We start from the raw sequence: 25041 nt of genomic DNA on the forward strand, positions 1-25041 counted from the left end.
ATAGTCAAGCAAAAAAGAATCAAAAAGAAACGTAATTAACTTACAATAAAGCAACTCAATAGTATTTAAAAATGAGAAAGAAAAAGAAAACGAAAAGAAAACCAAAGAAAAAAATAATATACTATGTTGAAAAGATCTTGGACGATGATATAATCAATGGAGAAAGACGTTTTTTAATAAAATGGGTGGGTAAGTAAGTTAATTCTTATTCTTTAGGATCTTCTTGAAAGTATTATTTGCATTCTTCAGGCTATGATGATGAAGAAAATACATGGGAACCTAGAAGAAACATTAATTCCATTTTAGTTGACTACTATTACAAGGAAAAGAAAAATAAAGATCCAGAAGGAAAGGATAATAATAAAGAAAGCTCAGAACAAGCCCAAAATGTAGCTGGACCAAGTAGAAGCCAAGATCCAGTTGATATCGTCGATGCGTACCAAGAAGATCCAATCTACAGTTATTTAGAGCATACAACAAACAGTGCACCTTTGGAAGTTTTTGATTTTGGTGATCAGCCCAGCACTTCTCGAGGTTATAATGGAACTAATGGTTCACAAGATCCGACTAAAAAGCTGAACAATCTTCGCTTATCATCAAGTGATGATAGCTTCTAAAACATTCAATAACGGTTATTTAAAATTTAAGTTCCTAAAATATTTTAAATACCTAATTCAAAAATTTTTTTAACGTTAATTTTCAAACAATTTTAAACGTTAAAAATTTATTTTAAATTTATGAAGTTTGTAATTTAAAAATATTTTATTCTACAGTCACAAAACTAAAGCGACGATTAATATTTATCAAAGGATATTCAAATAAGGAATTTGAGGATAATAAGTTACGCATGGTAGTGAAGTTTGAGGGCGAGACTAAATTTTCATTGGTTCCATATGATGAAGTACGTTGCGAATATCCTCAAAAATTGATTGATTTTTTTGAAGAACGCTTTAAGTTTTATGAAGAAAGCTTAGATTTTTATGATTCAGATGATTATGATTTCTTCGACGGGAATTGGTAAAATTATATGTCATCCTGTTATTTTAAATTTTTTTTTTAATTATCACAAATAGTTTAAATTGGAAAGTCAATCAAATTTTTTTAATGTCATAGAAAGCATGTAATTTTTTCTAAAATTCAAATTTTGTCAATTTTTATATTTTACGCAGATTTTAATTAGAAAGCTTCAATTACAAAGAAAATAATAAAATTAATTCTCACATTTTTAACGGATTCTCAATATTTAAAATTTTAAACCATATAAATGTTTTCAAAACTTCAAATTTTTAGAATTTATGTGGTTTTAGATAATAACAAATAATTAATTTAAAAGCTTTTTTCCCGCATCCACATTTCAAATTCCATGTTCCACTTTCCATCGGTGCCTCTATTTTTCGCATCAGCTGTTTACCGGCACACAAAGTAAAGTCAAAAAACACAAATAATTGAAATTTGTGGTAAACAAAATGAGTGAGAAAGTAAAATTAACAAAATTTAGTACTTTGCGTGGGTGAGGATGTAAGATAAGTCAAGAAGTCTTAAATAAACTTCTTGATAAAGTCTACGAACATAAAAATGATACTAAAGCTGATTCAATAGGTGAGATTTTTACGAAATTTGTTATCTTTACTGGATGTCAAATGTCAACTGGATCTTATTTTTTTAATTTGCAGGAATTGGCCTTGATTCTTCGATAATACCATTAAAAAACAACAATTTATACCTTGTACAATCAGTAGATTTCTTTTATCCACTTTTAGATGATGCAATTACAATGGGTAAGTTAAATGTATTCTTCATTAATCCTGTCCTCATACAAATGAATATACGAGATTTTATAATGGACATCATTAATGAATGAGAATAAAGAGTTCGTATTACTTGAAACTAAGTTCAAGTACCAAAAAACAACATGAACTCCTTATCTTATCTATGCCTTAAAATGTATATGACTATAAATTTATTACAGGTGCTATTGCTTTCGCAAATGTTGTCAGCGACATTTATTCGTGCGGTGTAGAGGAGATCGACGAACTTAAGATAATTTTGAGCATTCCAGAGGAACTAAATGATGATGAAAGACAACAAGTTGCTGACGATATTATAAGTGGATTTCGAGAAAGTGCCAAATTGATCAAATGTAGACTCACAATAGAGAGGATCAACATTAATCCTTGGTGTATGATAGGTGGAATTGCCAGTTCTGTATGTACAAAAGATGAGATTGTATTTCCAACTAAAGCAGCTTCTGGCGATGCATTAATTCTAACAAAGCCACTCGGCGTTCAGCTAGCAACAAATGCACCAATTTGGATGGCTGAAGATAATGAAAACTGGAAGAAATTGAGCCAACATTTAAGTCGTGAAGATGTTAATGAAGCATATCAAAAAGCTGTCAAGTCAATGAAGACTTTAAATCACATTGGTGCTAAATTAATGCAAAAATACAATGCTCATTGTTGTACGGACGTTACAGGATTTGGAATAGTTGGACATTGTGAGAATCTATTGCTGTTTCAAGAAAATGATGTCGATTTTGTCTTAACGCACATGCCACTAATTAAACATGTCAAGAAAATGTCTGAGATCCTCAATAGGCAACAAAAAATGATGAATGGAAGGATGGTCGAGACGTCTGGTGGACTCCTTATTGCTTTGCCTTCCGAAAATGCTGAAAACTATTGCAAAGATTTTGCCGATATGTCTGGTGATGAATGCTGGATTGTTGGACGTGTTGTAAATGGCAATAAGAAAGTTATTTTAGAAAATATTGAAATTATTGAGGTATAAATTTTATTTTGTTGTTTTTTAATAGTGTTAATTAGTGCAGTTTTGTGTAGTGTTAGATTTTCCATTGTTAGAAAATTCAAAAAATAACGGCATACTAAAATTTAAATTTTGAGATTTAACGAAACTTTGACGAAATTTAAATTTCTAAATTCCGTTCAATTTTTGAATTTTCTATAACCGTTAAAATTTAAATATCACACAAAACTGCAACAATATTTGTTAAATCTTTTTCATAAAATTGTCGATGATAATGTTTGATAAACATATGAATGATATACGCTAAAGGCTCACACAGCACGTGTATATTAGAATGATCTTTTATTAGTCATTAATTATTGACAGTTTTCACATAAAGATTAAATAAAGTCGAAGAATCAAAAAAGTCACAAGTATGGAATAATAAATTCATCGACTAATTCACTTAAAATTTCAGTCATTCGGTCTCTATAATGAGGTTCCTCAAAAGCTTTAACACACTTAGCTTTGCGACATTCTTGGAAAAACTTTTCATATTCCTCAGATGAATTCATCATGCCTGTTGCAACATCAGATGGAAGTAAAGTTGTATGATTAAATATCGCAGATTCCGCTAAACCAGCAACTTTATATTCTTTAAAGCTTTTCAATATTTCGACACGTGGAAGTGCTGAAATTGGAATATTGTTGATTTTCAGTTCATTTTCCATTGTTTCACAGTAAATATCAAGCAAGTCCTTTAAGTGCTTTTTGCGAAAATCAACAGTTGACGATGCATAGAAGAATGTCGCAAGATCCATTGCTGGAGGCGCGTATCGAGCAAATTGGAAGTCAATGTACTTAGCTTCGACTGGTTTTTTATCCTCGTACTTGAACATTACATTATTTACCCAGATGTCTCCATGTAAAATTACATTTCTGTAGACGTTGGATGACTCTACAAATTTGAAAATGTTCCTCAAAACATCTGGGAAGGCTTGAATGATGTCAGCAAGTTTTGGTGAATTTTTGTATTTTGGAATTAATGTAATTAATTTTTGCAATGTAGCTATTCCCATTTCAACACCTTTATATCTTATATGACCTTCTTTTTGTGGATATGCGACTTCCTCTAATAACTTTAGTTCATCATTTGTTAAAGGTCCACATTTTTCCTCATAAATCACAGTTGATGCATGAAAAACAGCTAAAGTCTTTATGGCTACCACAAAATGATCATAATCCCAGACATTAGTGATAGATGGATACAGCTGATAATCCCTTAAATTCTCTAAAACGATAAAATAATCTGCTTTAGCCAAGTAAATCTTTGGTGCCCATGAAATTGATGACAGCACTTGAAGTCCAGGAATAAAATGTTCATAAAATTTCATTTCCCGTTCGAAAAATCCAGTCTCTCGAATTATTTCCAATCTACTCTCAATATGACGAGGAACAGCTTTGAGGAAAAAGTCATGCTTGACTGATTTATCATTATAGACTTTAAGGATGAAATGATCACCCCAAAATCCAACAAGATTGTCACTTAACGGAACCACTTCAAATTTTTTAACTCCACCAAATGATTTTGGTAATTTTCCAACAATGCTTTTGATGTCGTTATTTGTTACTTCCACGGCGACTGACATTTTAAAGGAACTTTATCGTACTAAGCATCATGTAAGATATCATCAAGTTTTATATTCAGGAACAAAAATGTTTTTAAGAATACATGTAAAGAATATACTTATTTAATCAGCTGTTTACTATCTGATTAATAAAAATGGAGAACGAACCAAAAATGCCACTTGATTTATTAAAATGTTCTGGATGTTTATATTTTCACCTTTTCGACGATTTTGCGTAGATAAAATTGCAATGTCAACTGATTACGGACTTGAAGAAAGATAAGCAGTTATTTATAGTTCAGTTATTCAAAACATGCAAATAAAACTTATAGAACTTGAGCCTTACTAAGCTTAAATAATCACAGAAGTCAATTAAATTGTCGATTTTTCTTATTCTCTAAAATTTTAAAATTCCAAAAACCTTACAATAGAAACATTTGTATGGTTTTGAACATTCAACTTAAAGCCATACAACAGTTTTAAAATTCAAATTTTTAAATACCGTTAAAATTCTTAACTCCTGAAATTTTAAAGTCACAAGATGTTAATTAAATTTCCGAAAAATGATATGAGTTTATTTGTGTTCAATTTGTCTGAATGTAGGTCATAAATTTTTTCTATTATTTAGTTTAATTAAGTGCAGATTATAATTATAATACGGTGCAATAAAACTATTTAGTTATTTAACGATTGTGCTGCTGCATTTGCTATACACAGCTATGGATTTTAATATTTCCTTATTATTTCATATTAGATTAATCGGACTATAAATAATTATAATATCAATTTGATTATAAGATGTGATGTGATAAGTCACTATAAAGCTATTCTAATTTATATCCATTTCGCGCAAATATGATTAGTTAATTAATTTACTTTTTGTAGACGGATTCTTGCAGTAATTTTTAACATCAAATTCTTTTAATAATATAATTAATAATTCATTTCTAATGTTTGTAAAAAGACATCTTAAAGTCGATGGTCGAAGTTATGTAGAGTAAAATTTTTGAGATATGTCAATTGAATTGATAGTTTAATTAATTAATTTTTCTGTAAATTCTTTAACAATAAAGAATTCTCGGTTGTGGTTGTTGAACGCTCTGTCAAATATCCTTGTCAAAGCGAACTGTTGATGTTGATGGTCCTTGAAATGTGATTTTACCTGTATAAGCTGGTGGATTTGGCCTGTAATATGCGTTGAGTTTTGGACTTCCTTCTTGGAAGATGTTTGTTGATGGGCTGGAAGAAAATTGAAAAATTCAACATGTTAAAATATCAAAAATAACGGCTTTGAAGAATTCAAATTTTAACGGCCTTTTGAAATTCAAACTTAGTCCATATAATATTCAAAATTTTAAAACCCGTTAAAATTTGAAATTTTCAAAACTTAAGATTCATTGAAATTAGTTACCTGTCCGAATCAATACTCAAATTATCCGAATATGGATCGTGAAGACTTTTCAAAGTTGTTGTTGGTGGAGTTTTGTTCGTTCCTGAATATTGTACCATTTGGACTGGCTCTTTAGATTTTGGTTGTTCGCTAAAAAATCATGAAAGTCGTTATTTAGTTATGCTATCCAGCAATGTTTAGTAAGAATTCACAATTTAAAACAGAAAATTAGAAAGAAAACCATACAAATGTTTTCTCATAATTTATTGCATTTGTATGGTTTAAACATTTGAATTAAAAATTGCCGTTAAAGTTTGAATTTTAAAAAACCGTTAGAATGTTAAGTAAAACGGCTATTCTATGTTATATTTCATATCCAAACCTTGTCGCTTTCTTAACTGGAGCACATCGAGAACAAATTTCAAATAAATCTCGGAAATATCTAACAGATTCATCATCATGTCTAGATGTCGTGTCAAATGATAAATTTTACAACATAAAACATCGATATCAAGGAATAAGCCATAAATATACTCACAATTTCTCGTGATGGAAACACAATACGATTGTTAAAAGAGCAACAACAAATGAGAAAATGACAGCTGGAATTGCAATTGACACTGCAAGTTCCTCACTATAATTCCTTGCTGGAAGTTCGTCTTTAGAGATTCCGTTCCATTTCTTGCTGGTCAGCATACTTGATTCATGCAATATAGTTGATTCTTCTGATAAAGTGGTTGTCTCTTCTGGTGTAATAATTTTAAATGCACACCAATCGATCATGAAACCAGCAGTTTGGAAGATATGTTGTACCTTAGTTCTTTTAAATGTGCATGTTGTAAGCTTCGATAATGGCTTGATTTCCTGATCAAGTTCAATCAATCGATTTGATAATTGTGCATTACTTCCTAAATGAACTATGACACCTTCCCTGTTTGATGGTTTTAATGGTAAACGAGCACCAAGTCTTACAGCAGATTCCATAAATACAATACTCAAGTCTCTATAACTTTCAGGCCATAACTCCATAAATATACCTTTTAAATTCTTTACACGTCCCATGTCCGTCATGTGTTCCCAATTATAATTCGTAATTTTCATCTCAATTCTATTCATCGGTGCTGGTTTAAAGGATATACGAAATGGTATGACTACACGTTGAGTCTCATACGTTAGCTTATTAAGTGCTATAATTTCTATTTTAATTTCACGATTTGCATACTTTTCAGTTGCTGATCCATAAAGGTAGCCGAGATTACGTTCCTTAGAAAATTGAAAATTCATCCAGTTAGGCAAAGATGGACGTCCAAGGAGAGATGGACGATAGCTAGAAAGAAAAGAATCTTTGAGTCTATAAAAAATCAATAGGAATTATGAATGATTTATTACCGAATCTGTTCATTGGACAATGAATTTGAGAAATTGAATAATGTTGGCTTAATCATTAACGTGAATAGCTCATGGATGTGAATTTGCTCGACTGATTCGATTTTAAAGCTTGTATCGTGTGCACTTGATACACTATTTATGGCAATAATAAAAGTTAATAAAATTAACAGTTTTTCACACATTTTGGATGTTTTTGTAGGATTTTCACGGATTAAACTAGAAATTTCTATTGTGTACGTATTTAACTTGTCTAATTTAATGTATTTATCATTGTTAAGCTCGAATTAATTGAATTAATTAAATTTTTTTACTCTTTGGAAAATTCGGGGAAAATATTTAGAAAAATTGGGTGATATTGGGTATTATTTGGAAAAACTTGATGAATCCAACATTGTAAATGTGTCAGAATTTTCGCATTGATTCTACATTCTATCAATGAAAGTTAGTTGTTTTTAGCATAATTAATTAGGATGTCACTTGATTTTGTTGAAAAATTCGTAAATTTACAGAAAATTGAATTAACAATAATCAATTAAAATTTAGCCGTTTTCACACGGACTTGCTTCACGAGAAAAATTTTTATCAAAGAAAAAATCAGAAAAATTAGTTTTAAATAAATTTAGACATGGCTGAACTGTTAATTGATCCAAAAATTCGTGGATGGGTGTTTTTACCGATCGTTGTTATCACTTTCCTAGTAGGAATTATCAGACATTATGTATCAATTTTGATTTCTTCATCAAAAAAAGTTGAAATGACACAATTACAGGACAGGTAAATAATTAGTCATTAAATATTCAGCTGGATTGCTAATATTGGTATATATTCTAGTCAAGCGATGATTCGAGCACGTCTGCTTAGAGAAAATGGAAAATATTTAACTCCACAAGCATTTGCAATGAGAAAGCACTTCTTTAATAATGAGGAATCTGGATATTTTAAGACACAGAAACGACCACCAGCAACTCCTAACTCTTCAGCTATGTTAACAGACCTAGTCAAAGGAAATTTTATTAATGTATTACCTATGGTAGTTATTGGAGGCTGGATCAACTGGATGTTTTCTGGATTCGTCACAACAAAAGTTCCATTTCCACTTACTTTCCGTTTCAAGCCTATGCTTCAACGTGGTGTCGAGCTTCAATCCTTAGATGCGTCATGGGTTTCATCAGCTTCATGGTATTTCCTTAATGTTTTCGGTTTAAGGAACATTTATACATTAGTTCTAGGTGAAAATAATGGTAAGTTCTGCTTGTTCCTTACTATTTCTACTTTAATCAATGAATTTATTTATTTAGCTGCTGACCAAACACAATCAATGCAAGATCAAATGTCTCTTAACGCAGCTGGACAAATGCCACAAGATCCAAAGCAAGCATTTAAGAATGAATGGGAAGCTCTGGAAATAGTCGAGTACAAAAGTGCATTACAGAATGTTTGTGAAGATCTCTTAGCATCAAATAGTCACGAACCAATTGAAAACAACATTCATCATTAATTTAATTAAATTAATTTAAATTTGTGTAAAACAATTTCTTTATTTGGGTATAATAAAATACGAGGAATTAACGAATAAAATTAATTTAAAATTCAAGGGGAATGAAATTTTGTCTGTTTTTTCTTGTGTTGTTAGTCCCCTTGTAAACATTAAAAATTACTGCAGTTTTAAATCTAAATCATAGTAAGCATAGCTTAATTAACAATATAAAACCATTGGATTTAGTGAAAATTTATTAGGTAGAATCAATTGTAATTCACAAATACTCTGAAAAACTAATAATCGTCATTATTTTCAGCCAAAAACATCCAATAGAAACATCCGGAAATGGACCAACAAAAGAAGAGAGCTGATTTAAATAGCTTGCCTACTCGTCAATATTTAGACCAAACTGTTAATCCAATCTTGTTACCGGCATTAAAAGCGTTAGCCAAAGAGCGTCCAGCTGATCCAATTTCATACTTAATAGCTCAACTTTCCAAACAAAAAACGAAAATGGAAGATAATTAAATGATTACTTTGTGACTGATCTGTATTATTTAAATAAATTCTAAGTGATTTTTCCTGTAATATAAAAGATTATTGTTGCTGCATGCTAGTTTTAAAGTTCCAGGATGTAAATTGAAGTACTCTTTTAAAAGATCCAGTTTTGAGTTTTAGTTTCACAATTAACAGCTGTAAATCAAAGAATATTCTAAAATAGATAGTATTTTTGGGAAATATTTACATTAAATCCTTTATTTTTATCTCATTTATCCTTAAAACATAAACATTACAATTAAGATATCATAATTATTAATTAATTAAATTTAAATCAATTATTTCTTGACATTTACTTCTGTGTGTTTCTTTATCATTATCTTTCGAATAATTAAATTAAAAATTGGGCTTGATATTATCTTTGAGATTTAATTAAACAATGACGATTGAAATTTCTAACGGAAAAAATTTGAATTTTGTCTAAAAACCCTACAAATGTTTTAGAATTTGTAAAGTTTTGAAGATTTAAATCTGAAATTTCCGTTATAAATTTAAAATCAATCATAAGTTTTTAGGTATTTCCAATTACTTTCTTACGTTTTGCATTTGATATTTCATTAAAGCTAGAAATTATTTTGTTATGAATGAATATAAGGGATAGATAAGAGATAGATTTATACATCCATGTGATTTTAGTATTATGATAACTAAAGAATTTCGTCCAATCCAATCAATTCCTAACAACCTTGCTAAAGTCATTAAGGAATCAGTTCTCATATTTATGATAATGATTGGCTTTACAAATTCTATGCGATTCTTCAAAATCTCATTTTAATCAAAGTAATCATGAAGGAATAATGATCCATGATAGAATCAAGATATACAATGAATTGTAGTTACTAGATGGAAAATAAGGAAAGGAAGCTCAAGAAATGGTGCAGAATTTAAATGATTATATTATAGTGTGCAATTTTATGATGATTTATGTTCGATTTAATTTTTTTCCATGCAGTTTTTGCTCAGTTTAGCAGTTTCCGTTGTGCTTGCTTTAGTTCTTTAATTTTTTTCGGGTGGAAAATTTATTTTCTTCGAAAATATTTTTATGCAACTCGTGGAGTTATTGCCAGGCGTTTTTAAGTTCTAATTTATGTGAATTTTATGGATATTTGTATTAAGGCTTCATTCAGTGAGCAAAAAATTTGTGTTCAGTAAAAAAGTTCTCACTTCAAAAAGTTTTTCTGTGATAATTTTTAATAGAAATGCCGAACTTTCTTCTAATTGCTTTGAAAATTTGTAAAAAAGTGGCAAGGATTGTTAAAAATCAACTTGGAATTCCAAATGTCTTGATTTGCTTCAAATTCGCATTTTTGATCAAAGATATAACCTTAATGACCACAAAACTACCCACCAGATTTACACATTAAAGCAAATTTCAAGTTCTATTAAAGCTGCATGAAAATGAAAATGGGGAAAATTAAGCTTCTTATTATTTGCTTTTTCCAACAATCGAGCATCAACTATATGATATGCTCGACTAGCATGTATGATGTTGGAAATGAAAGCTCCCCCAAGTAAATTGAATTTTAACAAGTAACGATGATGATTTTGCTCTTTTTCCAACTCATAAACGATGATTTTACATAAAATATTTTTAAAAAAAATTTAATTTAGTGATGATGAAAATTTTCCATATTTTCTCCTACTTTAAACATTGTGAGCAATAAAATCTTTTTTAAAGATGATTCGTGACTACCGAAAATTAAGCAATTTATAATCACCATAAACCTCATCTTGTAAAATGACACTCGATGACAATGAATAGCTAATTTGATCAGTTAATGTCTTCATGCTTGCGATATAATCGTGGTTCCATTTTAACCGACTACTCCTACACACAAAATTTTATCTTTAATTTTATTCGAATATCTTTTTTTTTTTCAGGGCATTACGACTATTAAGGGCAATTTTCATTATCATCATATTTTGTAAAAATGCGTTGTAATGATTTTTTGGTATAAATTTTTCTATTAATGAGTTTTTTACTTTAAATTCAAGTACAGTTGCTGCACGATATCAAAAAAAGTTGCAATATTCATTCAAATTTTCTCGTTCATTTTCTCAATTTTTTCTGATTTTTGTTGTGATTACAGCTTCAATGCTTCATAAAGTCCATTCAGAGACTTAAAAAGTACATCCAGTGAAAATTTCTCACTTCGAAAAGTTTTTTTTGAATAATTCTTCATAGAATCGACTTAATAGTCTCTAACGATGACAAAGCCAAACAAAAATGTAGCAAAAGTTCAATGCAAACAATTTTTGATCTCATAGACATCGAATTTTTGAGTTGTAAAGGATTTTCCAGAATTTAACCTCAAAATTCAATTTATATGAAAATTGATGATAATTGGAATTGAATTTATTGAGCACTTTTCATTAAGCAATTCACAACAATGTATCATGAAAAATTGGGAAAATTCGTGAAAATCATTCATCTATTTATAAATTCCCAGATTTTCAGTGGACTATAAATGTTCTTGGAAAATGAATAAATAACTCATTGTGCACTCTATCATAAATAAGCCAAATGAAAAGCTGCTATTGATTTTATTCAGAACGTCCAAAAAGCACTTAATGTCATTTTTTCCAAGAATACTTTCAGTCCACTTAGAGAAAATCTTCTTGTCCACAATTTCAGTTACCTTTCCTCTTGTTACAAAAGGGTTTTACATTTTTTTTTGTTATTTTCAAGATGCTTTGCTAAGTGTTTCCTACAAAAAGAATTTCTCTTACTATTTAATTTTATTTATTATTTTATTTTGTAAATATTTGAAGGTTTAACGAACCAATGACGACGTATCAAATGATTTTATTTTATTTTATTTTATTTCTTGTGTCTGCAAAAAATCTTATTATTTTATTTTACTTTCAATCTATGTTTGGCGTGTATAAAAGTGAGCGAATATTTGCCTAAGTTTTAGTTTTTTTTTTACTTCTTCTTCTTTATTAAAGGTGATTAGTCTCCATTAAAATTGATTTTCTTTACTATTAGTTCATTCAGTTTCACTACGAATCTATTTGTTTAAAATGTACGTTTCAGTGGACTTTTGAAGAGTTAGCTGAATTTTTTTGAGAGTTCAAAACTGTGATATTTGAATACTTATTATCAACGCAATTTTTGTAAGCACAAAACGTATTATAAAGAAATATTAAATTTGTGATGCGTACTATGTACACAAATACAGAACGATTTACTCTAAGTTACATTTTATGCGTATTATGAGCACAAATTTTGATTTGAAACCGAATATCATTGCGCACTATGACCAAAAAATCGTAATAGGTCGTTTATTGCGCAAATGTAGGAGAAAATCCTATCGAACATTAAAAATCAAGCCAACTCCACAAAAGTACATCCATCTCATTTCTAATTTCCCTTCTCAATTTAAAAATTTTATTTACTTTTTTTTTAATATCGACAATCAATTTTTAGTAGTTTGACTTTCCATCCATTTAATGAGATGAAAGAATCCACAAAATGCTTCTTCATTAATTTTATATAAAAAGATCATTTTTCTTCTATTTAGACATCATTTTATTAGATTTATGACGAATAATACACACGAATGACGACGGAGGAAGAATCGACAATGGGCAATAAGATCGTTAATTTCATTATTACATCTTCGGAACATTCATCAATTAAGTGAGAGAGAAAGAGAAGGAGGGACTGTGAGAAAGTAAAGCATTTTGTAAATCGATGAAATTATGGCAAGTCAGGTTTTATTGCTGGTTTGATGGAAGGAGGAAATGGAAATTTTTTGGTGGTGATTTTGACGGAAAATTATGGAAATTGCTTGAGATTATGTAGGTTAGAGTAAAAATAGACTCAAGCATTCATTTCTAGCCTAGTAACTTTCACATGCCGTCCTCGAATCTCCATCATTGATTATCATTTTAATAGCAGCCTAAAAACTTCAATTCAGTGCCTTTAAGGACATACTGTGTGACATGAAATTACAGTCAGTATGTGGTATGTCCTCAATGGATAAAAACTTATGAATGAAGATTCTCGTGAATAAAAAAAAAGTCATAAAAAAATCTGACTTGTTCATTTTTTACGGCAGTTTGAAGGAACTAGAGCAAAAGGCAAGATTGCTATTCATATTTGAAAAGTTTTTTCTCGACTCATAGCATCGTACATAGGAAGAAGAAAATCACAGAAGTATTTTTCCTCATTCTCAATTGTAATGTAACCAGCAGCAACAGAGGCAAGCAGCATAGAAGAAGAAAATATGTTTCTCATTGGGATTTTTTTCTATTATTCTTCAAGCACTAAAAAAATTATTTAAAGCTCCTTTGACGAATATTTTCTCATGAATTTTCCTCATTCATTTCCCTCGCCTTCTCACATACTTAATTTTCCATTTCAAGTTGAGATTCTCGACATAAACAGTTTTCACTAAATTTGGCAGTGTTCCCACTAGTTCATCTGATGCTTTAATGAAATTTTATTGGATTTACAAATGATGTGCAAGAAGTTTTCTGTCTATTTGAATTTAACGGTATTTTAATTTTTGAAATTTAACGGACTTTTTGAAGTTTGAAATTCTTCGTTAAAAATTTGAATTTGAAATGTCCGTTGAGAAAATTGATTCACTTTCTGGAACTAATTATTTAGTTATTATGGTTGGTCAACAGCTGCTGTAATTATTTATTTACCATGAAAACTTTGTTCTGCCTTCTTCCACAGACCCGCTAAATCGATATTTTCATTGTGGCCACTTATGCCTGGGAAAAATAATGTATTCACGTTCTTTTTCATGCGGGATAGACAGGTATAATGAGCAATTGATAAGACAACGAACCGTTACTGCACAATAGCTTTTATTAAAGTCATAAATTTGATTTCCTGCGTATTACGCATATGTGTGTAATTATCATCATATTTCATCTGTATCAACATTTATCTGTATATGTATGTTTTTTTGGGCTTAAAGTTGTTCACTAGTATGAATATAAGGATAGAAAATAGATAAGTTTTGGGATGATTAGAGTCGATGGGTTGATGTATTCAGGGTTAAAGAAAAGATGCAAATTATGCCCAAAGATCCATTCCTGACTTGCTTACCAACCTCCAATCCCCAACCATACCCAATTAAAGTCAGTAAAATGTAGAAAAAAATACCCAATTATACGTATATCTTATTTCTTACTCAAATTAGCTTCATTTGTAACAAAAAAATTAATTAAATATGTTTGATTTTTTTTCTTCTTTTTTTCCTTGATTCTTATACAAAAATGCAATTACGTCTTAAATTAATTTTAATTTTCATTAACTACAAAACTTTTTTTCTTTTGTCCTTAAACTTTAAAACTGAAAAACTAAACTTAAAACTTTTTTTTTCTAAGATTTTCTGAGGAAAATCTTTTTACACATTTTTTTATCATTAAAAATTGAATCCAATTATGGAAATTCTGTGTGCTGGATGTTGTGTTTTTGGGGAATTTTGATGGAATTCTTAGATTTTCATAATTTGTGGTCATTTTCTGGTCAACAGACGCAAGTTTTGAAGATTTTTTGAATTATTTTGATAAGATCCAGAAAGTTTTGAGAATTTCTTCAAAATCCAAGTTAATGCATTTTCCCGCCAAAAAATCTAATCCATCAAATCCCCAAAACACCACAAAATCCAACCCATCCAGAATATCCACTTAAAATTTGTAAACTCGAGTAAATAAAATAGTACAAAAATTCAAAAAAATATATAAGAAATTTGTTAAAGAAGATACAAAGAGTGCTGGTTAAAGAGAGACTGATGGCGCCTGATTTCTTTTACTGCTTATTCTCTTCTTAAACATCAATTTCTACATCAGCTCAAAGCGTTTTTGCACGATCCAGAAGATCGGTGATAAATTTCTGGAAGAGATAAAAAAAAGGCAATTTTAATGAGCACAACTTTAGTTGACGTTTGACTAATTTACTCACCGAAATGTCCTTTTCGGAACGCTTGCAGCTTGAATTTGATATAAGACTCTGTAAGGAAAAGAAATAATGAGATTATAAAGTGATGTTATAAGCACGTGGATAATTTATATTTGCAGTTCTCTTATAATGAAGGTATCAAGTACGTAGGCGTCGTGTATCTTGTTATTGGAAGTCATTTCCTTTGAGATTTCATGTCTTGATACTTAATATAGTAAGCAGTGACATTTTTCGATCAATAATTCACCTGGCATTAAACCCACAAATTTTACTGTCCAAACAATCATGAATGTCAAGTAAAATTGACATTTTCAGCTTCCTGTCTCAGACATGAAGTCATAATTCAATGTAACATCCCCAGAAAATTTTCCGCTAACCATTAATGTCACAACGTGCACATTACTTTATTTATTCATCTCGTAATTTTTGGCATCATCATCGTCATGTTTTATTCATCATCATATAGTATAATATGAGAGAACTTTATGAATTGTCGAGTCTTGCGTTTAATTATGTGAAAACTTCAAGTTCATAAAATTAAGGATTAAGAAGCTCCTTGAATCTCAATGACAGAAGGTGTTGAATTATCATCTTAGGGGTTGTCGAGTGCTTATTTGAATAAGTTTTTAATGTGAAAATACTTTTTCATTCCCTTGAGGTTGATTTTGGCAGGAAATGAGCACAGCAAAGGGTTTTTGTAAGATGTTGACAAATTAAACGTCTTTTTTGTTGAAAATTTGAATTTTCTCAAATTTTTGGCTATGAATTTGTTTACAAATTTGCAACATTTAGTTTCTTCAGTTATTGGACATTTTAGGCTGTTTATTCATTGGAAAATAGAAGATAATCCCTTGCTCATTACAGCTTAATTTGTTGCTAGTATTTAGATTACTATTAAACATCTAATTAAGCTTAATTTTGATGACAAAACTTCCAAGTGGAACGAAAATTTCTTTCAAAATTGCAAAATTTCTGTAAATTAAGTCTTTATTGACAAAATTCTACCTAAATAATAGCAAGGATATCAGGTGACTTTCGTAGATATCAACTAACACCAGACAATTATACGCTAAACTTTTCAGACTACACAAACAACAAAAATGCTTTGAAATTTGAGCTATTGTGGTTTGCAATATTCATTCAGTCTTATCGATTGTACAAGTTTGAATGTCTAGAATGTCTGTTACAGCTTTTGAAATGCAAGAAGTTAGTCATGAAGATGAATTGTTAACAAAACATCCGATTATTTGTCTCAATAGACAAATCATTTCGTTCATTCAAGAAGAAAGCAATGAAAAATGATGAAGAATTTACAGCTCATAAGGCTATTGAAAACTCTAGAGATATGAAATCTCATGGCTGTCATATAGTGGCTGATATACCACCATTAAACTAGCAAAACAATAACATAAGATTTGAAACAATTCATCTTGCTTCTGACTGTTCTTTTCACACGTCATTGTCTCTTGGGGAAACAGAACATGAATTTTTCACAACATTTAGTAAACATTGCTAGTTGTTAGTTTGAATCATTGCTCATTTTCGTTAAGGGATTATGATTTACTGAATGTTGTACTTGTAAGTCTGAATAATCCTCAGACGATTGATTTTAATTTGTAAGAATCTGGACTCAAAGATTGTTATTGATGCTTAAATTTTCTGTATTTTGGAATTAAAGTGTTGGACTGAGAGTTTGTTCAGATTGAACTTGAATTGACTGTTTGTGCGCTGATAACTGCCCAAATTGATCATATAATCCATGCAACAATAAAGAAATTCCCATCCAACATGATTCATTGCCCACAGAGAATTCCAATCGCAGTTACCATCGCAAAAACATCACATCATTAAAGGTTGCAGCATTTAAACTTTAAATTTTTATTGAATTATGCGTCCACTTGCTCATAAAGTTCAATGAGCATGCATCCCTCGCCTACGAATGGTATTTACAACTACACGAGTGATATTTTGAAGACATTTAATGTTTTCTGAGAAAGAATCAAATAAAAGAGCACTTACAAATAAATGTGACCGTCTGATATCATCTGTATCCATGTCTAAAATTTCATCGATATCGACATCTACAGCTTCATTCTGTAAAGAGAGAAATAAAGAGAATAATAAAAATAAAGATTGTGTTGAAACGGAAAATGAAATGAAGAAAAGGAAGGCTTAGCGTTCATCATCATCCTCTTTTGTATCATTAGAAGCGTACATAAGTTCATAATTTATGGTATTTTTATGTGTCATGATCAAAAATGTTCTTATTGATCCGAAAATAAATTACCCAGAGACTTTTTGGAATTACCAACAGAAGTTTGGTGGGCTTTTGTTTTCTTTGGCTTCGTGTTTGGTCAAATTTGTTGGAATGTTGGATCAAAAGAGTAAATAAATTCAAAATTCAAGTTTTAGAATTTTCAGTAATGTCCAGTCAATTTCGAAAATTCGAAATTATTTTCGAAAAATTCGAAATTCAGTTTTGACCCAAAATATGAGGTAATTTTGAAAATTTCGGAGTTAATTTTCGAAAAATTCAATGCCGAAAAATTCGAAAACTTGGATACAGAAACATTACACGCTTATACACCCTCCATCTTCCAACTTCCTCCAATCATCCATATCGATTTTCTCTTCTTTTCTCCCCATCATTCTGTTGAATGAATGTTAATATGCGGCACAATAGTATATGCTGCATCGAGAATATTATGTTAATACTTCACAGAACATCGACATGCTATCATGGCATCAATTCAGAATAGAATTGACTGTTAATAAATCTAATTATTCCATTGATATTGAACATTGTATCATATGACAGAATTAAAATTGAATTATGTACATGTACGCGTATGTCTGTTGATATGAAGATTTATAGAGATGATGGGTGCTGCTGATGGGGGAGACTCAACATGTCAATATTTTGGTATTCGTTAAAAATTTCTAAGAATTAATCAAAAAGGTCCCATTTTGCTGTTCTTAGGATACATGATGTTGCTGCCTTCTATTCTTCCTATATAGCTAGTCTAAAAATACTCACTGGTGGATCAAACAATTTCTGTAATTCATCATAAAGCCACATTTCGACAGCTAATCTCTTTCTGATGAGACTCATCTGGTGTGTTCCATATTTAGCAGTAAGGAACTTCTCTCGGCGCTCCTTTACTTCACCCTTTTCTGTAAAATTGACTCGTAGTCCTGTGCGTCCTGGGGATCTCTCACAGTCATTCATTGTCTCAACACCACATTGCATTTTTCCCTCTTTTAAATTTTTAGTTTTCGTGGTTGTTGTTGCTTTTAATATCCGGGTAAACGTTTTGGTCCTTAAGTGATGCACTGTTGCCTCAAAATGTTACACACTGTAAGTAAATAAATGAAAAAAATATTCAATGAATTTTTGTATCAAACGAATCTAAACAAAGGCATAAAAATTTCTTTCTCTTTTTTAGCGCAATTCATCATTGGCTTACAATGGATTGATACATTTGAAATCAGAGAACAAAACAATATTATTGGTATCGTATCCATTATACAAACGCGCGTGCAAATCCGATCAGTAAATAAAACAAAAATGGAAAGAAGAAAATTTTCATTGTCAGTTGAGCTCAGTTGCGGACATACAAATGGATAGATTGAGATGTTTGAATGCCATGAGTCATCGGAAAAAAAACATAGCTGTAGAAAGTTCTTTACGTGTCTTTTGTTTAATGCGGGAAATGTTTATGCGAGAAATGGAATAAGAATGTATTGAATTTCATTTGAATGATTCCTCATGGCAAGCATTTGGATGGAGTAAGGAATGAGGCTTTGGTTAGGAATTTTGCATGAATGAGTTGTTGCTGATGCGCATTCAGATTGGTTTTTGGGTTTTTATGTAAAATTTGATTCAAATTCTTAGAATTGGATGCAAAAATTTTGCATCTTTTTTAATATTGAGGCAGAAATTTAGAATCTATTTATGCAAAGAAGTTCAAAATAAATTTTAAGATGCAAAAAACTTCGCATCATCAAATTTAAAGACCTAAATCCTTCGCATCATCAATCTCACTGAAGCGAACATTCTGCATCACCTCATTTTCATCCACAGTAACAAGATTCTCAGCCAATCTCAGGAAAAATTTTCTACAAAATTCCGTTCCAGAAATATTTTGCTCTGTTCATCGTCATTCCGTGTAATATGAAGCTTGAAAGATTTATAGAGTAAGAATGTGAGTTGTACAAGAATTATTCACTTGAAACTTGAAGTCAATTTTCCTCATTTTAAGTAGATACATTGTCGTAAAAAATACTTAAAATGAGCAAAGAATCAATTAAAATTTAATTTTTAAAGAGTTCAATCACCTTAAAGAGGTTTTAAAAATCCGTAAAAAATATAAATCTGCATGAAATTCTTTCCATTTCGAATGAAGAAAATCAAACATTAAATGAAAAATGCAAGAAAAAGTTTTTCTTATTCCTTCATTCTCGTATTACCGATGTAAATGTACAATTTCATGGGATTTAATTTCCGAAATGCGGAATTTTTCATGCATTTATCAATTAAATCATTTTTTAAACTTTTCATTTGTTTCATTTTCGTTTGTTTTGTCCGAGCTGTCGGTAGTCGGGAGTAGGCTTCGTGAGGCTTGCTCAACAATTGCATGTTGTAGTCAATAAGTTGGCATTCATTAGTGTCGAATGTGAAAAAATCATGATATTCCCTAACATGCAACATTAGTAGTCATGAAGACATGAAAGCATCTTGTCGATTGTCTTACAGACTATGTTGCTCGGACTCCTAATCAATCTCACCATTCACTGTTCGGTCCAAGAGCCAAACGGTATTTAGCAGATTTCATTAAAAGCAGATTAGAACGAATTTACTAAACGAAGTCTTACAAGACATCGATTCAACAGATTTTTATTCTTTCCGTAAATCCACAATGTTAATTTCCATTATTAGCTAATAAAATTTTCACAAAATGATATAACCTCATTGATTTATTTCATAAAAATTTAATTACAATGAGAATGAAAAAAATTAATTACAAAAAAATTTCATCATCATAGCCTTTGCCTGTGTCTGACGATTATTGCAGATCTGACAAATTCGCGTGATTGGACGTAAATTATGGTGAATCATGAATGGATGCTTGATGTAAATAATTTGCAAATTAATGATTAATAAACGTCAATCACAGAACTTCAAAAGAGTTTAGTTAGGTAATGAGTTGTAATGAGATTTGAGGTTTTGCTAACTGGACAGCACATATGTAGCTCCAGTATGTGGATTGGTCAATCAAAAAACTGTCAAGGATTCCAAACATATATTCGCAGCCAACTTCAGGTATGTTTACAAATGAAATATGAATAATTTTTCAAAAATGCACTAAAAATCTGACAAAATTGCCTCAACAGTCAGCTCCTGTTTACAATCTAATCGAATCTAAAGCAGATTACCTTCTTTACATCACTCTTACTGTCTACTTGAATATTGAATTTTTGCATAACCCTAAGTTGACGTTACAAAATCAAATTTGAGTGATTTATTGATTTTAGACATTAATGGGTCATTTCCTTCTTCTTCTTCCATCTGTCGGCATGATAATTTTAAAAATCAATAAACGCCAAATAAATTTATGTACAAATAAAATTTAATAATGTGAAAATTATTTATGTTCATAATCAGATTGGTGTGGATTGCTGTAGATTATCATTTTTGGAGGACATTTGAGCGATAATTTTTGCAAGTTTTGCAGTTTAGAAGTTGATTAGGATCTATAAAGCAGTGATAAGTGCTAATAAATTTTCGAATACTTGTGACTAGTTAAAGCTCATTCATCTAATAAGAGGAAGTAACTTGCAATGTCAAACTTAAGTATTACATAAAATTTGCAGCTGTTATTTCCACGGTCAAATCAAATCGTACGCAATTGGTCACAGCAATTAACAATTTTTTTTGTTTTAATGACTGTTAACTTCATTCATGCGTGATTTACACTGTTTTGGATTATTTTAGTGTTTCGACACTAAATGTGACGTGAGTTTTCAATGTGCTAATTTTATGTCAATTGCTGCTAGAATTGTATAGCTGGAAATGAGCAAGAATTGAAAGTGAAAGTTGGTTCAATGAAATTGGAAGGTTGAATATCTTGTTTTTGGATGCAATTTCCATTCGTGATTGTCAGTGACGAATTTATGGATCTAAAATATTTACCATCTGTGGTTTGGATGCAAATGTATGGCATGTGTGGCCACAAAAATTACAATAAAATCAATAATGCAGTTCCATAACAAAATTTATAGATCAACTTCTCAAATTTCAATGGATGTTATTAAGCCACAACTTCAAATTCATAAATTATGGAACTCATTTACTCAATTTCCTCATATTCTACCGGCAAAAAACCAGAAAATTCATTTCCTCTCAAAAATATAAAAGTTTTTATCGTACGACTCTTAGTCTGATGTCATAACTGCCAAATGCCTGTTCAGTTTTATTTTTAACTTCTTTTATTTAAATGAAAAATACAAAAAAATTGAGAATTTGCTCAAATATGTGCCAATATGCCAAAAAAGAACCACAGCTCTTATTTTTATTAACATGTCAGTTGAGTATTATGTGTGTCAAAAGCAAGCACAGTGAGAAAGAATGATTTTTTTTTATGAAAACAGCAAAATTTCCGGGATATTCCGATAATGTATGTAGAAAACAGGTTGATGTGACCTTTGAGTTATTGAAAAGTGATTTCAAGGTTTGGAAGCTTCTGTTTAGCAATGCTAAAGTACTTAAAATTGCAATTATCAGCCCAAAAGTTGAGTCCAAATTCAATTCCAATGCTTTATAAACAAATACGTGAAAAAGTGCGGGAAAATTCAAAATTTGAAGTTAACGACTTTTTCAAAAAAAGTTATTAAGACAATAATTACATCTCAAAGCCTTAAATCCCTCAAAATGATGTCTAAAGTACAGCATTTAAATCATAAAGTCATCTCCTAAGCCTAAATAAGCTTCACCTTATATAAAAGCCTTCCAAAGAAGTATATTTATGTCATCAAGTCAAGTTCATTCTTAAAGAATTTCTTCTTTCTCATTTGTTCCACAAATCCATAAATAATGTCTTCTTGTTCCTCAAACTTGTTTTCTTTATCTCTCCCTTTCATATTCCTCACACTTACTATCCACTACACTTGTGAGACTCATAAAACAACAATTGCGGCATGACTTACAAGCTACAATTTTTATAAGCATGAATAGATGTGAGAATGATAGTAAGCAAGTAACCATAACAGGTCGAATGCTCTATAATTTATTATCACTTATTCATTCATACGTTTTTTCACATAGATACATAGATATTGTGACATCTAGAAGGTTTGGTTCCGTGATTAGGGGGTTCCAAAAGATTTTTTATTGAGATTTATTTTGGAATTTTTATGATTGTGGTTTTGTGGAATTCTAAAAAGATATAGGAATTGGAACTGCTTGCAGGAAATGAAATCCATTTTGTGGTATTTGGGATTTGATGATCTCATCATGGCACTAAAGTTATTGTCGTTAATTAAGATTTTGAGTAAACTGACTTGAGACTTAATATTTTAAGAATATGAAGCTTCTTGTGCGGCTATAATGATCAAACAGACCGAAAATGATCAACATGCAAATGCACTTCCGTTGAAATCAATAAATTCTGAACTTTATGACTGGATTTACTTAAAAACTCATCATAAATGCAAATGACTTACAACTAAAGATGAAGAGGTGGAGTCAGAAGTTAGGGATAGTTGTTGGATAGGAAGGGATCTAAGGGCAGGCCAAAATGCTCAAAGAATGGCTGTATGGTTTCGCATTTACCTGAAATTAAGGCTTTTCTGGTGAATCTGGATGCCACAATCTACCTTTACCAAGGAAGTAAGTAAGTAGATCACTTTAAGACAGCTCTGACATCAGAATCGCTAGACTCACTATATACATGCACACATATCAACTATGAATGGGCAAAGAACACTTTCCATTCATCGTATATGATTAAAATTACCTCCTCATCTATAGACATACATATATGAATGTATCTGATGCTATTAATGTTTAATGCTGTGTATACGTGGAATGACAAACACGAAGTAAAAAGAAATTATGATAATCAAACACAAACAACTACCGGAAAGTTTATTTCTTTTCTTTTCTTTCTTTCTCACATGCTTCATACAACATACATTGTATTGAATAATATTTTTAATGCACTGGTTTCATAATCATTCATTAGTTGAGGCAGTTGCTTTATATTATCAGTCTTGAGCTTCCATTATATCATAAATACTAACAATATTACAATAACAGATTTTTTTGGAATTGTTTATTGCCATAAATATGTCATGTATTGTATAAATGAATCATAAATTGTCTGTGTAATTGACTTGGATTCATGATCAGAAGTCATGGCTTTTAAAAATAAGAAGCATTCTTGGAGTTTTCTAACGTGATAATGAAATTCCTGAGTTAATTGGCTGGATGATCTGATTCAATGGAATTTAATGCAGTTGGTCTGCAGCTAGTCTTCCGTATCAATGGATTTTGTTTTATCTGGGAGGTATATAGCCGGCAGGTGTGATTACTGACATTCTTAGTGTTAATTCTGTTTAAATAGTGTTTATTGAAATGTTTACTAAACGGTAGTCAAGCGGAGAGTCCAGACAAATAGACTACTTGGCAGTAGCTCTTAAGCATCTACCTAAAGTGCCTCTTCAAATAAAATGCACGTGATCACTGCAAAGCCATAATAAAACAATAATTCTAGCATCCAGCATCAACTATCATAATTCTTAACTTCTGATTCTGACACCTGAATTCCCAACACAAAAGCATTCCCATTCATATCCCAAAAGAATCCAATAAAGAAGTGCGTCAAAAAATTGTTCCTAATCTTTATATTGTTTATTGTTATTTATTACTCTCTCTATTCATTGATGTCATGCGATGATAGGAAAGGTGAGGCACATATGTATATGAGACAGAATCAACGCTCATTGTATTGGATTTTTTATTGAACAGATTGGAATTTATGGATTTGGAATGCTTATGGAGATGAAGCATTCATAATTTCATTTAGTTGATGGCATATGCCCAATTAAGATGAAGTTTTTCTTGCTGCTTTGTTTTACAAATTAGTCACAAAAGTTTGTTTGTAGTAAGCAAACTGAATTTTAAAAGGTTTGCCATAAGTCAATATCAATTGGACGATGATCGGAAATTTATTGTGCGGATGCTTTATAAAGGAGATTTGTATTAATAATAAAGATTAAAAGACGTGTCAAACATTTGTCCATAAATGACGTGCCTAGCCATGCTACAAATTAAGCTATTTTTATTTGAAAATGTCAACAAACATGTCGTTATTCCTTTTATGCATGCATAGAATTGTAAATTAATTTATCGAAATAATTGCCATAAATGGATATCTCTATGCTCTTTTTTGATGTCCCAATATCCAATAATTTTTGGATTTATTGATGTTGTTTTGATTGAATTTTAAACTTTACAGCTAATGGAAATTTATGATAGATTAAATTTTAAGTGCCCCAAATCAAGAAGGGTAATCTGATAATCATGGCTTATAACGTCTTTATCCAAAGTGAGGTTATGTCTTAAATATGATACAGATTGGAATTTAAAGACAGCTTCTTACTCACTTCAAAGGTCAATTAATCAGTTTATTGACCAATTGATCAGAATCAAGTATCAATTGTGATTCATGACGTACCTAGAAAGTCGACTGAAGCTGATGGGTAATCAGAAAAGTTACAGAAGTCTAATTAAGAAGTTTAAATTAAATTAGTAAGTAAACCAATAAAATTCAGTCTGATATCCCGCAATCTTATGCTGATTCTTACTCTTCTTTGACTACCCAGACAAAATTCACTAGAATACCTCCCACTATGCACAGATTCATCC

At 30.5% G+C, this 25041-nt stretch overlaps 6 protein-coding genes across 9 annotated transcripts in view; 3 read left to right on the forward strand and 3 right to left on the reverse strand.

Annotated features, from left to right (window-relative positions):
* LOC139089518 (heterochromatin protein 1-like) lies at positions 1-1022 on the forward strand. 2 transcript variants are annotated; one of them, XR_011544306.1, is made up of 3 exons: positions 1-193; positions 250-534; positions 774-1022. XR_011544306.1 is itself a non-coding variant. In XM_070639073.1 (3 exons), exons 1-3 carry the CDS (start codon positions 182-184, stop codon positions 1019-1021), a joined length of 537 nt encoding a protein of 178 aa, XP_070495174.1. In that variant the 5' UTR covers positions 1-181; the 3' UTR covers position 1022. The 2 variants fall into 2 exon arrangements, 1 of the variants encoding a protein (XP_070495174.1); XM_070639073.1 differs by having other exon boundaries at positions 1-185.
* Positions 1023-1383: 361 nt separating this feature from the next.
* On the forward strand, positions 1384-3179 carry LOC139089374 (selenide, water dikinase 2-like). Its single transcript, XM_070638898.1, has 3 exons — positions 1384-1599; positions 1674-1778; positions 1970-3179. The coding sequence occupies exons 1-3, from the start codon at positions 1467-1469 to the stop codon at positions 2788-2790; spliced, it is 1059 nt and encodes a 352-aa protein (XP_070494999.1). The 5' UTR covers positions 1384-1466; the 3' UTR covers positions 2791-3179.
* Positions 3078-4431, reverse strand: LOC139089373 (uncharacterized). Its single transcript, XM_070638896.1, has one exon. The coding sequence runs from the start codon at positions 4392-4394 to the stop codon at positions 3174-3176; it is 1221 nt and encodes a 406-aa protein (XP_070494997.1). The 5' UTR covers positions 4395-4431; the 3' UTR covers positions 3078-3173.
* Positions 4432-4921: 490 nt separating this feature from the next.
* Scgalpha (sarcoglycan alpha) lies at positions 4922-7482 on the reverse strand. 2 transcript variants are annotated; one of them, XM_070638928.1, is made up of 5 exons: positions 7153-7482; positions 6302-7090; positions 6146-6226; positions 5785-5913; positions 4922-5612 (listed from the first exon to the last, which is right to left on the reverse strand). In XM_070638928.1, exons 1-5 carry the CDS (start codon positions 7332-7334, stop codon positions 5477-5479), a joined length of 1317 nt encoding a protein of 438 aa, XP_070495029.1. In that variant the 5' UTR covers positions 7335-7482; the 3' UTR covers positions 4922-5476. The 2 variants fall into 2 exon arrangements, with proteins under 2 accessions (XP_070495029.1, XP_070495030.1); XM_070638929.1 differs by lacking the exon at positions 6146-6226.
* A 231-nt stretch (positions 7483-7713) lies between these two features.
* EMC3 (ER membrane protein complex subunit 3) lies at positions 7714-8751 on the forward strand. Its single transcript, XM_070638761.1, has 3 exons — positions 7714-7926; positions 7984-8393; positions 8451-8751. The coding sequence occupies exons 1-3, from the start codon at positions 7778-7780 to the stop codon at positions 8648-8650; spliced, it is 759 nt and encodes a 252-aa protein (XP_070494862.1). The 5' UTR covers positions 7714-7777; the 3' UTR covers positions 8651-8751.
* A 5246-nt stretch (positions 8752-13997) lies between these two features.
* The window catches only part of LOC139089283 (protein phosphatase 1 regulatory subunit 14B), a 62720-nt gene continuing 51676 nt past the window's right edge, over positions 13998-25041 (reverse strand). For both annotated transcript variants that reach the window (XM_070638763.1, XM_070638762.1), the window contains exons 4-7: positions 18151-18469; positions 17133-17207; positions 15117-15164; positions 13998-15047 (exon numbers count right to left, since the gene is read on the reverse strand). In XM_070638763.1, the coding sequence (XP_070494864.1) occupies positions 15006-15047; positions 15117-15164; positions 17133-17207; positions 18151-18363 (378 nt within the window). In that variant the 5' untranslated portion in view covers positions 18364-18469 and the 3' untranslated portion in view covers positions 13998-15005. The remainder of the gene's footprint in view (positions 15048-15116; positions 15165-17132; positions 17208-18150; positions 18470-25041) is intronic.

Source organism: Chironomus tepperi, unplaced genomic scaffold, assembly GCF_022539635.2.
Source record: "Chironomus tepperi strain 1889 unplaced genomic scaffold, CSIRO-AGI_Ctep_v1 contig_177, whole genome shotgun sequence".
Classification (NCBI taxonomy): Eukaryota; Metazoa; Arthropoda; class Insecta; order Diptera; family Chironomidae; genus Chironomus; species Chironomus tepperi.

What these genes read in the sequence shown, in the direction of transcription:
- LOC139089518 (XM_070639073.1), top strand. An exon ending in TCAGCCCAGCACTTCTCGAG is followed by an intron (nt 535 to 773) that starts GTTATAATGGAA and finishes TTTATTCTACAG; the next exon opens with TCACAAAACTAAAGCGACGA.
- LOC139089373 (XM_070638896.1), bottom strand. Translation starts at nt 4,394, where the DNA reads ATGTCAGTCGCCGTGGAAGTAACAAATAACGACATCAAAAGCATTGTT.
- Scgalpha (XM_070638928.1), bottom strand. Translation starts at nt 7,334, where the DNA reads ATGTGTGAAAAACTGTTAATTTTATTAACTTTTATTATTGCCATAAAT. An exon ending in TTGTCCAATGAACAGATTCG is followed by an intron (nt 7,091 to 7,152) that starts GTAATAAATCAT and finishes TTTTCTTTCTAG; the next exon opens with CTATCGTCCATCTCTCCTTG. An exon ending in CCAGTTAAGAAAGCGACAAG is followed by an intron (nt 5,914 to 6,145) that starts GTTTGGATATGA and finishes ATGATTTTTTAG; the next exon opens with CGAACAACCAAAATCTAAAG.
- EMC3 (XM_070638761.1), top strand. Translation starts at nt 7,778, where the DNA reads ATGGCTGAACTGTTAATTGATCCAAAAATTCGTGGATGGGTGTTTTTA. An exon ending in ATGACACAATTACAGGACAG is followed by an intron (nt 7,927 to 7,983) that starts GTAAATAATTAG and finishes TATATATTCTAG; the next exon opens with TCAAGCGATGATTCGAGCAC. An exon ending in AGTTCTAGGTGAAAATAATG is followed by an intron (nt 8,394 to 8,450) that starts GTAAGTTCTGCT and finishes TTATTTATTTAG; the next exon opens with CTGCTGACCAAACACAATCA.